Source organism: Nylanderia fulva, unplaced genomic scaffold (genome assembly GCF_048542155.1).
Source record: "Nylanderia fulva isolate GAGA-0341 unplaced genomic scaffold, ASM4854215v1 Scaffold20, whole genome shotgun sequence".
Classification (NCBI taxonomy): domain Eukaryota; kingdom Metazoa; phylum Arthropoda; class Insecta; order Hymenoptera; family Formicidae; genus Nylanderia; species Nylanderia fulva.
In genome coordinates this window covers 685,684-698,847 of record NW_028190264.1, presented here as the reverse complement: position 1 = coordinate 698,847, position 13,164 = coordinate 685,684, and the positions used below count along the sequence as shown (strand labels likewise).

Genomic DNA, 13,164 nt, shown 5'->3' with positions numbered 1-13,164 from the left:
GCGAGGAAAATATTGACTCATCGCGACAGGACGATCTTCACCGTGGCATTGGATCGTCAGGAATCGCATATTACTCGCCGCGTTCGCGCTAATTCGCGACGGTGGCCGCAACTCGCTCGTCCGCTCGCGCGCGTATATCCGTTCCGTGAAGCGCAACATACGTAACGAATGTGCGATACTCATTAGAAGAGTCAAGGGTACGTTACGTGACGTGAGGAGCGCGGTTGTGCATTATATATCCGCGGCGGCGTTGTTACGTCACCGCGCGAGCGCATGCAACACGCGACTCTCTTCTCTTCGCAACGAGGAAAAAAGAGCGTGCGAGAGAAAGCTTCCGCGGAATATATATCCGCAGCGTGAGAAATATATATATATTCGCTTCGATCGCGCGGGACGCGATTTTTTCCCCGGGACAATCGGCGAATTCGTTTCATTTTCACGCGAAATTATCCTCGTTCGAGAACGCAGGACATCGTCGTTTTTTGCCGACCTCCTGGAATATTTGACATTTAAATATCGCCATCGACGACAAAAAATTAAATTATAATTTCGACAGACATTATTCATTGAAAACAAATTTACCTATAGTAACTAATATTTTTTAGCTATAGTTTAACAAAGAATTCTGCTAAAAAATATTATATAGCTAAAATTTAAGCATGATAACTAAATTTAACGTGTAATATAAGTCTAAAATTTAGTTATATTTTGGATTTATTTTTTTCTCGATAAAAATGTTAAGGTACCGATAGCTTTCAAAAGTGTCACAAAAAAAAAAAAAAATAAAATAATGACAGTTCTATATTTAATCTCACGAGTACTTGACTTTAAACAGAAATTGATTTGCAAGTAACATTTGATGTTGAAAGAGACAGAGAATCGACTAAAGTTTCCTCGTCTGAAATTCCAAAGATATAAAATTAGGCCGGGCAAAAATGTGGCGAGTAAAAAGTCTCTCGGCAAGATTCGCGCGAGATCCAGCGAGTATGAATCCGTCAGAATTTATTTATCGATCGATCAGTCTTTCACTCGGAAAATTCGGAGCTCTCGGTCTCTCGAGCCGAGACTCGATCGCCTGGCATTCAGATTCCACCGTACAGAAGAGCCGTCTTGCGCACGAACGAAACGCTCTCGGAGAGTTCTCGAGAAAATCGCTCCGGGCGAGAAATTTTACCGGGAGAAAGGCGGATTCTGTGCGATGTCGCGCGCCGAGAGTACAGAGAGGAGGAACGGAATCGAGAAGCGCGGTTGTAAAGCGCAGCCGGCATGATTCTGTCGCAATTTACCGGCGAGGGAATCGCAGCCTTGCTCGAGGCAAGGTGAATAGAGTGTTGACCATGGAATCCCGAGACTGACGGCTACATTTTCAAAGAGGAAGACGGATATACTTTCGATACGCCGAAGCCTGCGGGATATACGTCACGGATCGCGTTTTCTCTCAGTTACAAGTATGTCGATATATAAACTCGACATCAAAAAAATCCCCGAGACTTCTATAAATAATTTTTCTCCGCGGATTATCCCGAGTCTTGGATCTACAAAATATATATGTATGCTGCACAAATCCTATTCGTTGTCCAAATCTTGGCGGATTATAACAAAATTTTTAAAACACGATCAAATTGCATCTGTATATACGAGAGAAATATATATCTTTTTATTTTATTATGCACATTTCTTTATATCATCTCCCTAGCTACATTCCCGACATTTCACGAGAGAAAGAGAGAGAGAAAAATTTCCCGGAACTTTATATTATTCTACAATTATTTCAAAATAAATTATCATTTGATATTAAGTAATAATTTAATAATGTACGAATATAAAAAAAAATTTCTATATATTTTAATTTTATTAATCTTGTTTATATAATTAAATTAAATTATATTGAATAGTAAAAATCAAGATTAATATATTATAACATTTATTAAAAAAATAATTTCTTTTCGAAAAAAATCTTAAAATTTGGAATAGGGCAAGAGGGATTTAACCGAACACCGAAACGAGAAAAATTTCTATATATTCAGGCTACATTTTTATTATATTAATCTTGTTTATATAATTAAATTAAATTATATTGAATAGTAAAAATTAAAATTAATACATTATAACATTTATTTAAGAAAAAAAAATTTTCTCTTCGAAAAAAAATTCTTAAAATCCAGAATAGGGCAAGAGGGATTTGACTGATCACCGAAACGAGAAATTGACGAATGTAGGAATTTGGGTGGAAACTTTTACCGGACCCGAAAGTAGGCGGGGGAGCAGATGATCTCGAGATGACGATATTGGCAACATGGTAGCATCGCAAGATCGCACACGGAGGCTAAAACGGAAAAGAAAAAGACGGACAGAGAAAGAGAGAGAGAGAGAAAGGAGAAGGGACGAGAGAATCGGAGGAGAGAGTAACTGGAAGAGAGAATGATCGGCGAAAGAGAGATGCGGCAACGACGCCGGTCGTGCAAAAATAACGCGGAAAGCCTCCTTTAAACTCAACCGAGCGCGTCTACAACTCGAAATACACACCGCGTATAGAGGAAAGGAATTTTGGAGCAATGTATCGAGAGTGTGTTCGAGAATATAGGAAAATGGTCCTCACAAATGTGGATCCGAAAAAAGGTTTCGTTTCCGATTTTTTCTTGATTTTCTTTCCCGAGAAAAATGCGTGAATGACAGGAAAACATTTATTATTTTTAATAAATATAATTGAAAATAATTATATCTTGTTTTCGTAAAATGTCAAAATTCACGAGCTAAAAACGAAAATCGATGAGATCGATTTCGCGAAAAAATGTATTGGATAACATAATTTGTGTCCGCAAAATTTGGACTCTCGGTAAGATTAGAAACTCTATGCATATAACGCAGGTAATTTTCGAAACGCGTTGGGCGGTCTGCCGGCGATTCACGCTAATTGCGCCGTTAACCCTCGCTTAATGACTGCGTGATAAAACGCGCGCTTTTCCGTGGAAAAAACTCGGAGCTGCGAGTGAATTTTTCGCTCCGTCGATTATGGCACTTTGTGCGCGCTTGCGATTTTGCATGATTTACGCTTCCACTAATTTGTTCACGCGAGGATACGAAGCGATACACGCATCTCGAATCATGCCAAGTATTTTGCAATGCGGAATTTTGTTCAAAATTTATTTATCCGAGTTTCGCGCGTGTTGCGAATTCATTTAACAAATTCTTTAAAGCAAACTTCTCTCTAATGATAATTATTATTATTTTGAATATTTTTCATTTGACAAGCATAAGAAAGACGATTTTCTCTCTTATCTGTCGTATCGCGTTTTATTTCTATTTTTAAAATTATTATTCTTTTAATCTTATTTCTAATTTTAGCTCGATACTTTGGTTACTTTAATCACCTGGATAATTAAATAATTATCGCCATTTAATTTTTTATGAGCGCTATTTAATGCGAGAGTATGCTATATTTTATTCTATGCGAGTTCTTTTAATTATCATGTATCAGATAATATACAAAGTGCTTTTTCTAATATGTGCTCCGTTCCGTAGAATGATTCGCAATCAATCCTTCGAGCCGGGATCCGACGGAAATATTAGGAAGCGACGACTGCTTTTCATTAAATCGATGATGTCTCGTTAAAAGCTTATATGGTCGATTACTGTCTTCATATGCCTCTCGTTTTAATATCAATCAATCAGTTCTGTATTGGGAACGGTCAGTAATAATTATTATCAAATCAAATCGCAGGAGAGAACAAAAGTAGAAACTAGAAACCATAGCTCGACGCATCCTATCTATTATCCCGCTGTCAGTTTTCATTATCGCTCACGATTAATTACCCTCGATTTCGTCACATTTATCAGCTCCTTACGAAACCGTCTCGTTAATATAGCAACTACAGATATAACATATGTACAAATACACGCGTGTGTTTGCGAAGAATATTCGCGCGAGAACTCTCTAGCAAAGACTTTTCACTTACTGGCACAGAATCTTTCTTCCGTTCGGAAAGAGTAAATTTCCATCTGCTTTCTGTCAGGCAGATTCCTACTTTATTTGAAGATTGCAATCGCCTCTCTATTTTATATTCGCACAATATATCACTGTTTCATGTCGACAATGCTTATCGCGCTAATCGCGAAACAACGACGTCAGAGTTACAAGGTAACTTCGCGTGAGATACTGTCACGCAAGGCACTGTTCAAAGAAATCAGAACACCATGAAGTTATCCAGGTGCATTTATAATTTTTCCGGACTCGGCAGTTGCCACATAATTAGTCCTCTATTTAAAATATCAATCGGATCATCATTTTCTTGAAAATTTCTCATTATAACACGCGACGAAATTAAATAGTCTTACAATTAGTTAGCCTCTCTATACATATTTGTAAAAATGGTTATCATTTGTTCATTGGATTATTGAAAAAAAAAATCTGCATAATCTGGTGACGTCGTTGTTATCACGGAAAAAAAGAATTAGCTACCATAGTTAAATTTTAGCTGTCCATGTATGCAACCTGAAATTGAGTTATCATGTCTAGACTTTAGTTATGATAACTAATATTTTTTAGTCATAGTTTAACGGAAAATGTTATAGCTAAAAAATATTATTGTCATAGTTAAAATTTAGCTACGGTAGCTAATTTTTTTCCGTGTATCGAAACTACTCCTATTATAGTCCATATCCAAGAAAAATTACGACAATTTAAATTATCAGTAAATGTTGAATATTTTTTAGCCAGAGTTTAAGGAAAATGTTATAGCTAAAAAATATTATTGTCATAGTTAAAATTTAGCTACGGTAGCTAATTTTTTTCCGTGTATCGAAACTACTCCTATTATATTCCATATCCAAGAAAATTACGACAATTTAAATTATCAGTAAATGTTGAATATTTTTTAGCCAGAGTTTAAGGAAAATGTTATAGCTAAAAAATATTATTGTTACAGTTAAAATTTAGCTACGGTAGCTAATTTTTTTCCGTGTATCGAAACTACTCCTATTATATTCCATATCCAAGAAAATTACGACAATTTAAATTATCAGTAAATGTTGAATATTTTTTAGCCAGAGTTTAAGGAAAATGTTATAGCTAAAAAATATTATTGTCATAGTTAAAATTTAGCTACGGTAGCTAATTTTTTTCCGTGTATCAAAACTACTCCTATTATAGTCCATACCCAAGAAAATTACGACAATTTAAATTATCAGTGAATGTTGAATATTTTTTAGCCAGAGTTTAACGGAAAATGTTATAGCTAAAAAATATTATTGTCATAGTAAAATTTAGCTACGGTAGCTAATTTTTTTCCAGTGTATCGAAACTACTCCTATTATAGTCCATACCCAAGAAAATTACGACAATTTAAATTATCAGTAAATGTTGAATATTTTTTAGCCATAGTTTAACGGAGAATGTTATAGCTAAAAAATATTATTGTCATAGTTAAAATTTAGCTATGGTAGCTAATTTTTTTCCGTGTATCAAAACTACTCCTATTATATTCCATACCCAAGAAAATCACGACAATTTAAATTATCAGTGAATGTTGAATATTTTTTAGCCAGAGTTTAACGGAAAATGTTATAGCTAAAAAATATTATTGTCATAGTTAAAATTTAGCTACGGTAGCTAATTTTTTTCCATGTATCGAAACTACTCCTATTATATTCCATACCCAAGAAAATTACGACAATTTAAATTATCAGTAAATGTTGAATATTTTTTAGCCATAGTTTAACGGAGAATGTTATAGCTAAAAAATATTATTGTCATAGTTAAAATTTAGCTATGGTAGCTAATTTTTTTTCCGTGTATCAAAACTACTCCTATTATATTCCATACCCAAGAAAATCGTGACAATTTAAATTATCAGAATGTTGAAGGATAAAGTAGAAGGTTCAGCGACACGCCGGTTGATCTTTTATCTCTCTCTCTCTCTTCTTTCCCTAAGAAGCCGGAGATAATTCGGCGATAACGATCTAAGAGAGAATCCAGAATTCTCTGTTCCGATTTCACTGACCGATAATGCTCCAGTATCTACGTGCCGTAACAACGTGGAGATATCGCGGAGACGGAGCATTCTCAGACCAGCTCACTGTCGGTCGTTAGAGCAAGTCGCCTCTAATCGTGGAAGGATACCGAGAAACCGGCGATCAGTTTCAAGGGAAAGGGAGAGCGAGCGAGCGAGCGAGAGAGAGAGAGAGAGAGAAAGCTTTGTAATAACGGGCGCCAGAGTTGGTCTCAAAACCAGACGGATGCGTAACCTTTTTGGCTCCTCGACACCTCCCTTCCTCTCTAGTGCTAACATAGAATTCCAAAACCTTCGCTATATAAAAGGCAGGTGGGAAGTCAACGACAGATCAGGTTGCTCTATCTCGCAACGCGATGGTTTCTTCTCGCTCCCACTCTTATCTAGACATATATTTTTGTCGTAGGAAGTCTAGATGATATTTGTAAAGTGTCAAATCCCTCGCGGAAGCTTATTGAGGCCGAAAGAGAAGCAGCGTACATCCGCGTTCACGCCCTACATGTTAAGATGTCTCTCTTGACGTACGAAGGTCCGAGCGATTCACGGTTAAAGTTGAATTCACACCGCGTCGAGACGGAACGCATCGCTGCAAGAAAAATGCGCAGCACTTATCGCTCGGGCGGCCTAATAAAAAAAATTTCTCGACGAGGTAGAGAGAGAGAGAGAGAGAGAGAGAGAAAGAGAGAGAGAGAAGAAGGAGGAACGCGATTGCACGCCGGAGAGAGCACCAATTATTGTGCTCGCTACGCGTTACTCGAGTTGCAACAATATTGTACCATAGATAACTATATAACTTGTATAGCAACGTAATTAATAGCGCGCACGTGATAACTGCGCGTATATATATATATATGTACGTATATGGACAAGTGCGCAGAAGGACCTTGATGTGAAAGGGGGATAGGACGCGCTTCATGAATAAGTTTTACATATACTCATGACATTAATGTTGGTTAATGACGTCTCTTGCGCGCCCGTGTTCGTGATAAATTTTTTTCCCCGATTATATCAAGGCATACATATTCAGAGGACATCCAGGAGGATGTGCTCTGACTCCTCTCTCTCTTCTCCTGATTGCACACGTCGAGAAACATTCAGAGGATATACAGAGGATATATCCTCTTGGCACATTTAGAGGATATCCAATGACATCCAGAGAATATTCAGGGGATATCCTTTCGAAAGACATTTAAAAAATATTCTCTGGATATTCTCTCGATCCTCTGAGTATCCTCTGCTTCTTTGGATATTCTTTTGAAAGACAATCTCTGGATATCCTCTGGATGTTCTTTGGATATCCTTTTGAAAGACATTCAAAGGATATTCTCTCGATCCTCTGAGTATCCTCTGCTTCTTTGGATATTCTTTTGCACACGTCGAGAGACATTCAAAGGATGTCCAGAGGATATATTCTCTTGACACATTTAGAGAATATCCAATGACATCCAGAGAATATTCAGGGGATATTCTTTCGAAAAACATTTAAAGGATATTCTCTCGATTCTGTGAGTATCCCCTTCTTCTTTGGATATTCTTTTGAAAGACAATCTCTGGATATTCTCTGGATGTTCTTGGATATCCTTTTGAAAGACATTCAAAGGATATTCTTTCGATCCTCTGGGGATGTTCTTGGATATCCTTTTGAAAGACATTCAAAGGATATCCTCTGAATTCCTCTCGATCCTCTGGATGTTCTCTGAATATTTTCAGGATATCCTCTGGATGTCTTTCGACGTGTGCAATCAGGAGGAGAGAAAGGACTCGCGATCAGGCATGAAAAGGGGTATTCGTACGAAATAAGCGGCGTTTAAACGCGCTCTTTTGCAGAAGAGTATATCTCTTCCTTCTCCGTCCGATTCTCGGAACGCTGAACGTATCCCTGAACTTTCGTCGGGCATTTTCGCGGCACGCAAGCACCGTGCATAAATAATGCGCGTCGTAACGTCGTCTGTGACAGAGAGAGAGAGAGAGAGAGGGAAACGACGATTGTCCGTCCGATGGCATCGATTTATGCGTGTACTTCGACCCGGCGTGACGTCGATGATGATGATGATGGCCGCAACGGCGGCGACAATGGGCGACGAACGAACGAACGGTGCGAACGGGCCTTAAACTCCCCACGTTGCATTTTGCGTCGGTATGCATTCCCCGGTGCGCGCGCGGGAAACGCACAGAAGAAGAGATACGGATATCTCTTTCTCTCTCTCTCTCTTTTTATTCCGTCTCTCTTCCTCGAGTATCTCCTCTCTGCGCCACGTGACTGCATGCCGCCGCAGCTGCAGCCGTCGTCGCTCTCTGCGCGACTTGCATCCGCAAGTTTCGCAGATGCGACCCCCCTTTTCGCCTCCGTGGATTTTTAGCGCGGATTCTTGCCGCGAGTTTGACGCCTCTCGGTTCGACGCGCGATAATTGAACGACGACGGAGAAGCGCCTGTTCCTCCGTTCACCGGCGATATTTCTAATATTTCATTTAAATAACGGCGAGGCGAGGAAAACATGGAAAACACATTTGTCAATTGGTGCGTTTAGGTGCAAGAATTACGAGAGAGCGAAAGAGGTCCTTAAACTCGGAGCTATTTAGCTCTCTGGGAGAAGAATTGCAATAACTTCCCTCGCATATGTCAAAACAACTTCAATTCAAATACGTCGAATTTTAATCGTGCTGCACACAGTTGGAAAGTATAAATTTCTTGGAGAAGGAGAGAGAAAAATATTGGTTTTATTTCTTTGAAATATTCCTGTAGCATATCGATTCGCAAAAATGAGCGAGAAAAAGATTCATTACGGATTTCCACTATTTCATGACTAATAATGATTGAAACTTTTATTATTTTATTTAAACGGAAAAATATTAATTGGCAAATATGCGTGTGTATCTATCTCTTCGTGAATTGTGAAAGATATCTTTATAAAAATATGTATTATAATATATAAAATTGAATATAAAAATATTATAAAATTATAGGAAAAAAATATCATTTTGTGTGTAATTTCTATAATTTTTATATCCTTGTTTTAACTGTTTAATCAAGAAAAATGTAATTTTTTGATAATTGCTCTCTATTAAAATATGAAAAATTATGAAAAGCAATGAAGAAATTATATAAAAAAAAAAAAAAAGAAAGGAGCACGGAAAAAAAGAGAAGAAATATTCGTTTTAAACAAATTTTTCTTTCTATTCTGTTTGCTGCTTTTAAATTGTCATTACGATAAAGTAGGCTCGCACGTCGACATAATTTACGCAGAAGACTATTAACAATTGTGCACACGCGCGAAACTGCAAGTTTTCAAGATAGAATTACTTCGAAATGTTGATGGCTAATTAGTCGAACGAGTAGTCGTAACGAAATACGAACGAAAACGAGATACCTCGTCATATATCTACGGAAACGTGTAACGTCGAGCCCGCCGACCCAGAAACTCGTGCTTTATAATTGTAAACGCTATAATGCATTATTAACGTTTTAATTATGTGCGCCGCGCTAAATAGTTTAACATAAACACTCGCTTCACGCAGTTCTAACGTTTTGTTCGAACTCTCGCATCACATTTGTTTAATTTCATTAAAAGATCAACTGTCATTTGTTACGGCCTATTTTATTATTAATTATCAATTAATCATTTATGTATAAAGACTATATAACTTGATCGAAATTTCGCGTTTTAGTTCGCATATATATTTATATACATATATATGTACGTATATATAATAATCAGTTGTGCTTTTTCGTCGTGTGTTTCTGTTTGTACTGCGATAACTGCGTGACCTTTGTTTTGCTCGAAAGATTACATAATATGTCAATAATATATATAATGTCACGGTTTTAAAATTAACGAAGTGCGTATATGTAATTTACTTTAATATAATAAATAGATTCGATTCTTATTGAAAGAAACGTGTCGAATGCTCCGTCCTTTCTTTATCATTTCAGATAAGCTTCTACTTATCAATTATGAAGCGTAGTTTCAAGTTACTCGAGAGATATCCACTATTTCCATTAATTAAAAAAAATGTAAAATAAGAATTTATGAGTAATATTTTCATAATCGAAAGGCAATCTATAATTTTTTTCTTTTCTTTTTTTTTCAAAGACAACTTATCATCTTTTGTAACTGAGAATCATACTAAACTAAACTTTATAAATTAGATTAGAACTTTCAAATTAAAATAAATTAGATTGGAAATGAATCAAGAAATATATCGATCCCTCTCTCACAAAATGTGAATTTCTGTCGTATAAATTTCAATCGCTGATGAAGGAATAATTTTCGAAACAAAAAGATTTCGAGAAATTACATAAAAAAAAGATAATTGATCCGAATAATTAAACATGCGTGTAAAGTATTGAGTTTACGGAAGAATGCGTTAAATGTGCATATGAAATAGACTCGGGTTCTCTTCTCTAAAGTTTTTTTCGAAAAAGCGTCTATTTGTAATGCAATATCGCGACGTGAATCATCGAAAAATATCGTTACGTGCGCATAAATTCCTGCCGGATGAATTCTCGCGGTCTAACCTTCGCACTGTCGCGTGTCACAATTGTTTCCATACAACAGAGAACGGGAAGTCTTTATACCACTATAAACGCGTCTCCTCGAACGACTTCGGTACGCATTCGTGCCTGCGCATTTAGCTCGAACTCGGGTTACCCGAGAGTGATAAAAATCGCGCGGTTCTTGCATTAATTTTCAAATATACCCAAACAGTCGAGAGACACCTTCCGGGGAAAAAAGCGTGGACTCTTTTTTTTTTTTTTATTCCTATAGTTCTTTTATCGCGTTTCGTGGAATGAGTCATCGTTTTCAAGAAAAATTTTTATTACGCATTTACGTTTTGTAAAACGAAGAAGAAAAAACCGAGACAAGGACGAAATCGTTAACACACACACGCGCGCGCGCGAATTCGAACATCTTTACTGCCGGTCGTTTGCCTATCGCTCTATTAACGAATTATCTCGAAAGAGAAGACACTTCAATGTCACTCGACAAATTTCAATCTTCTCAAGAGTAAAATTTACCTTCCGCTAGAGAAGACTATCCCAATAGCACACATCTCCCAAAGACGTTCAGAGAACATCCTGAGGATGTCTTCTGGATATCCAGAGGACATCCTCTGAATGTCTTTTGGATATCCTCTGGGTATCTTTGGATATCCTCTGGATGTCTCGGATATCCTCTGGATATCTTAGGATATCCTCTGGGTATCTTTGGATATCCTCTGGATGTCTTTCGGATATCCTCTGGACATCCTCTGGATGTCTTTCGGATATCCTCGGGTATCTTTGGATATCCTCTGGGTGTCTTTCGGATATCCTCGGGTATCTTTGGATATCCTCTGGATGTCTTTTGGATATCCTCTGGATGTCTTTCGGATATCCTCTGGATATCCTCTGAATGTCTTTCGGACATGGTGCGCTATTAGGGTATAGAGAGAGAAGAGAGTCCCATAAGATTCGACTTACCTTCCAGCCGGCGCTGCTATTGTTGTCGCCCTTGTCCTTGAAGTAGGACACATTCTGGACCATCCATTCGTAGATCTGCGAGAGGGTGAGCCGCTGGTCCGGCGCGCTGGTGATCGCCTGGGTGATGAGGTCCGCGTAGCTCAGGTTGCCCCAGGCGTTCCTCCTCGACGAGTTCTTCTTCACCGGCAGCAGACCACCCTGGGCCAGCTGGGTCTGATGGGGCGGCGTGCCGCCCTCCGCGCCCTCCTTCGTCGCGGGCGCGTTGCCCTCGACGTAGCCCTCCGGTCGCGGGAGCGGCCAGGTGTTGGACCGGGCCCTGGTCTGCGGCTCGAAGCCGGTCTCCAGATCCGGCGAGGTCGAGAACTCGAAGGAGACTCCCTTCTTCTGTTGCTGTTGCTGCGACGGGTTCAACGTCCCCGTCGCCGAGACCGGCACCGAATCCATCATGTTGCGAGTCCACCTGGAGTCCGCGATGGTGATCCGAATAATCGAGGAAACTAGGGCCGATGATCCAGATTGCGTTTCGCACTATCACCAGATATATATATATATATATAGATGTATATCTATATAGAGTATATGTATAGATGCGAGAGTATATGTGTGTAGCTGCTGAGTGTCTTTTCTTGCCCGCTCACCTGGGGCTTCTCAACACACCATCATCATGATCATCATCTTCATCATTATTATCATCATCATCATCATGATCATCATCATTATCACCTAACCCGAATGGAGCCGAGCCACGATCGGCCACGATGAAAGGGCGCGGAAACTCTTTCGGAGCTCGCGATGACGTGCGGCTGTCGGCGGCGATGAACCAACTGAGGATTCCGCGGTGTGTTCTGCGTGCCGAAAGAGCGCGCGAGCGAGCGAGAGGCTCGTAGAAGGAGAAGAGCTGCGACGGCGACGATGACGGCGATAACGGCGGTTGAACGCGGGGAGGGAGGACAAGAACAGAGAGAGAGAGAGAGATAGATAGATAGACGGGGAAGGAGGGAGGAGCGGACCACGTGGTCAAACTCTGTGTTTACAAGCGGTGCCGTCCGGGGGTCACGTGGCCATGTTTTGATAGAAACTTGGCCCGCCGCGCGAGCTGCTGCTGTGGCGCGCCGATGACGAGTCCGCGGCTCTCCTCTGCGTCGTCACCGATCACGACGCCGATGATCGCTGCTCCTCGCGAGCGTGACGGCACCTCGTGGGTTCCTCGTGACCTCCGGCTGACCGGGGGACTTTGTTCTGGGCCCGCGACGACCTTCGACGATGCCCTCGTTGCTCCTGGGAGATGATCGCCCTCTTCTTGGTACCGGAGGGTATCATCGGACACCCTCGGGGTCGCGAGCTGGTGCTCCTCTTCGAGGAAGAGAGAGAGATAGAGGAGGGTTTTTCCTCTTCTTTGGTGAAAGAAGAAGCTTTTTCTCGGAGAGGAATTTCTGGATATCCGTATTGCGACGGAGAAATGAGGGAAGGAAAACCTACGTCACTACGTGATACAACTTGCCGGCAAGGCAGCGCGGCGCGTACTGGAGTACTGGCGAATTCCTCCGATCCACCTCCGGCCGGCGCACGAAACCATCCGAGTGTGGCCGAAGTGCGCGAGGAGTGAATTTGCGACGCCGATCGCCGGCAGCGTGTGACACGTGGGAGCGAGAGAGAGAGAGGGCGAGACCCGGAGGCTCGTGGGAGGGAGAGAG

The 13,164-nt window shown here is 40.0% G+C and overlaps 1 protein-coding gene across 2 annotated transcripts in view; it reads right to left on the bottom strand.

Moving 5' to 3' along the window:
- Nucleotides 1–13,043, bottom strand: part of foxo (forkhead box, sub-group O) — a 149,577-nt gene extending 136,534 nt beyond the window's left edge. The window contains exons 1-2 of one of the 2 annotated variants that reach the window (XM_029319918.2): nt 12,109–13,042; nt 11,471–11,998 (exon numbers count right to left, since the gene is read on the bottom strand). In XM_029319918.2, the coding sequence (XP_029175751.1) occupies nt 11,471–11,917 (447 nt within the window). In that variant the 5' untranslated portion in view covers nt 11,918–11,998; nt 12,109–13,042. Of the gene's footprint in view, nt 1–11,470 lie in introns of both variants that reach the window. The other variant, XM_029319919.2, reaches the window with a different exon arrangement.
- Nucleotides 13,044–13,164: the final 121 nt, after the last annotated feature.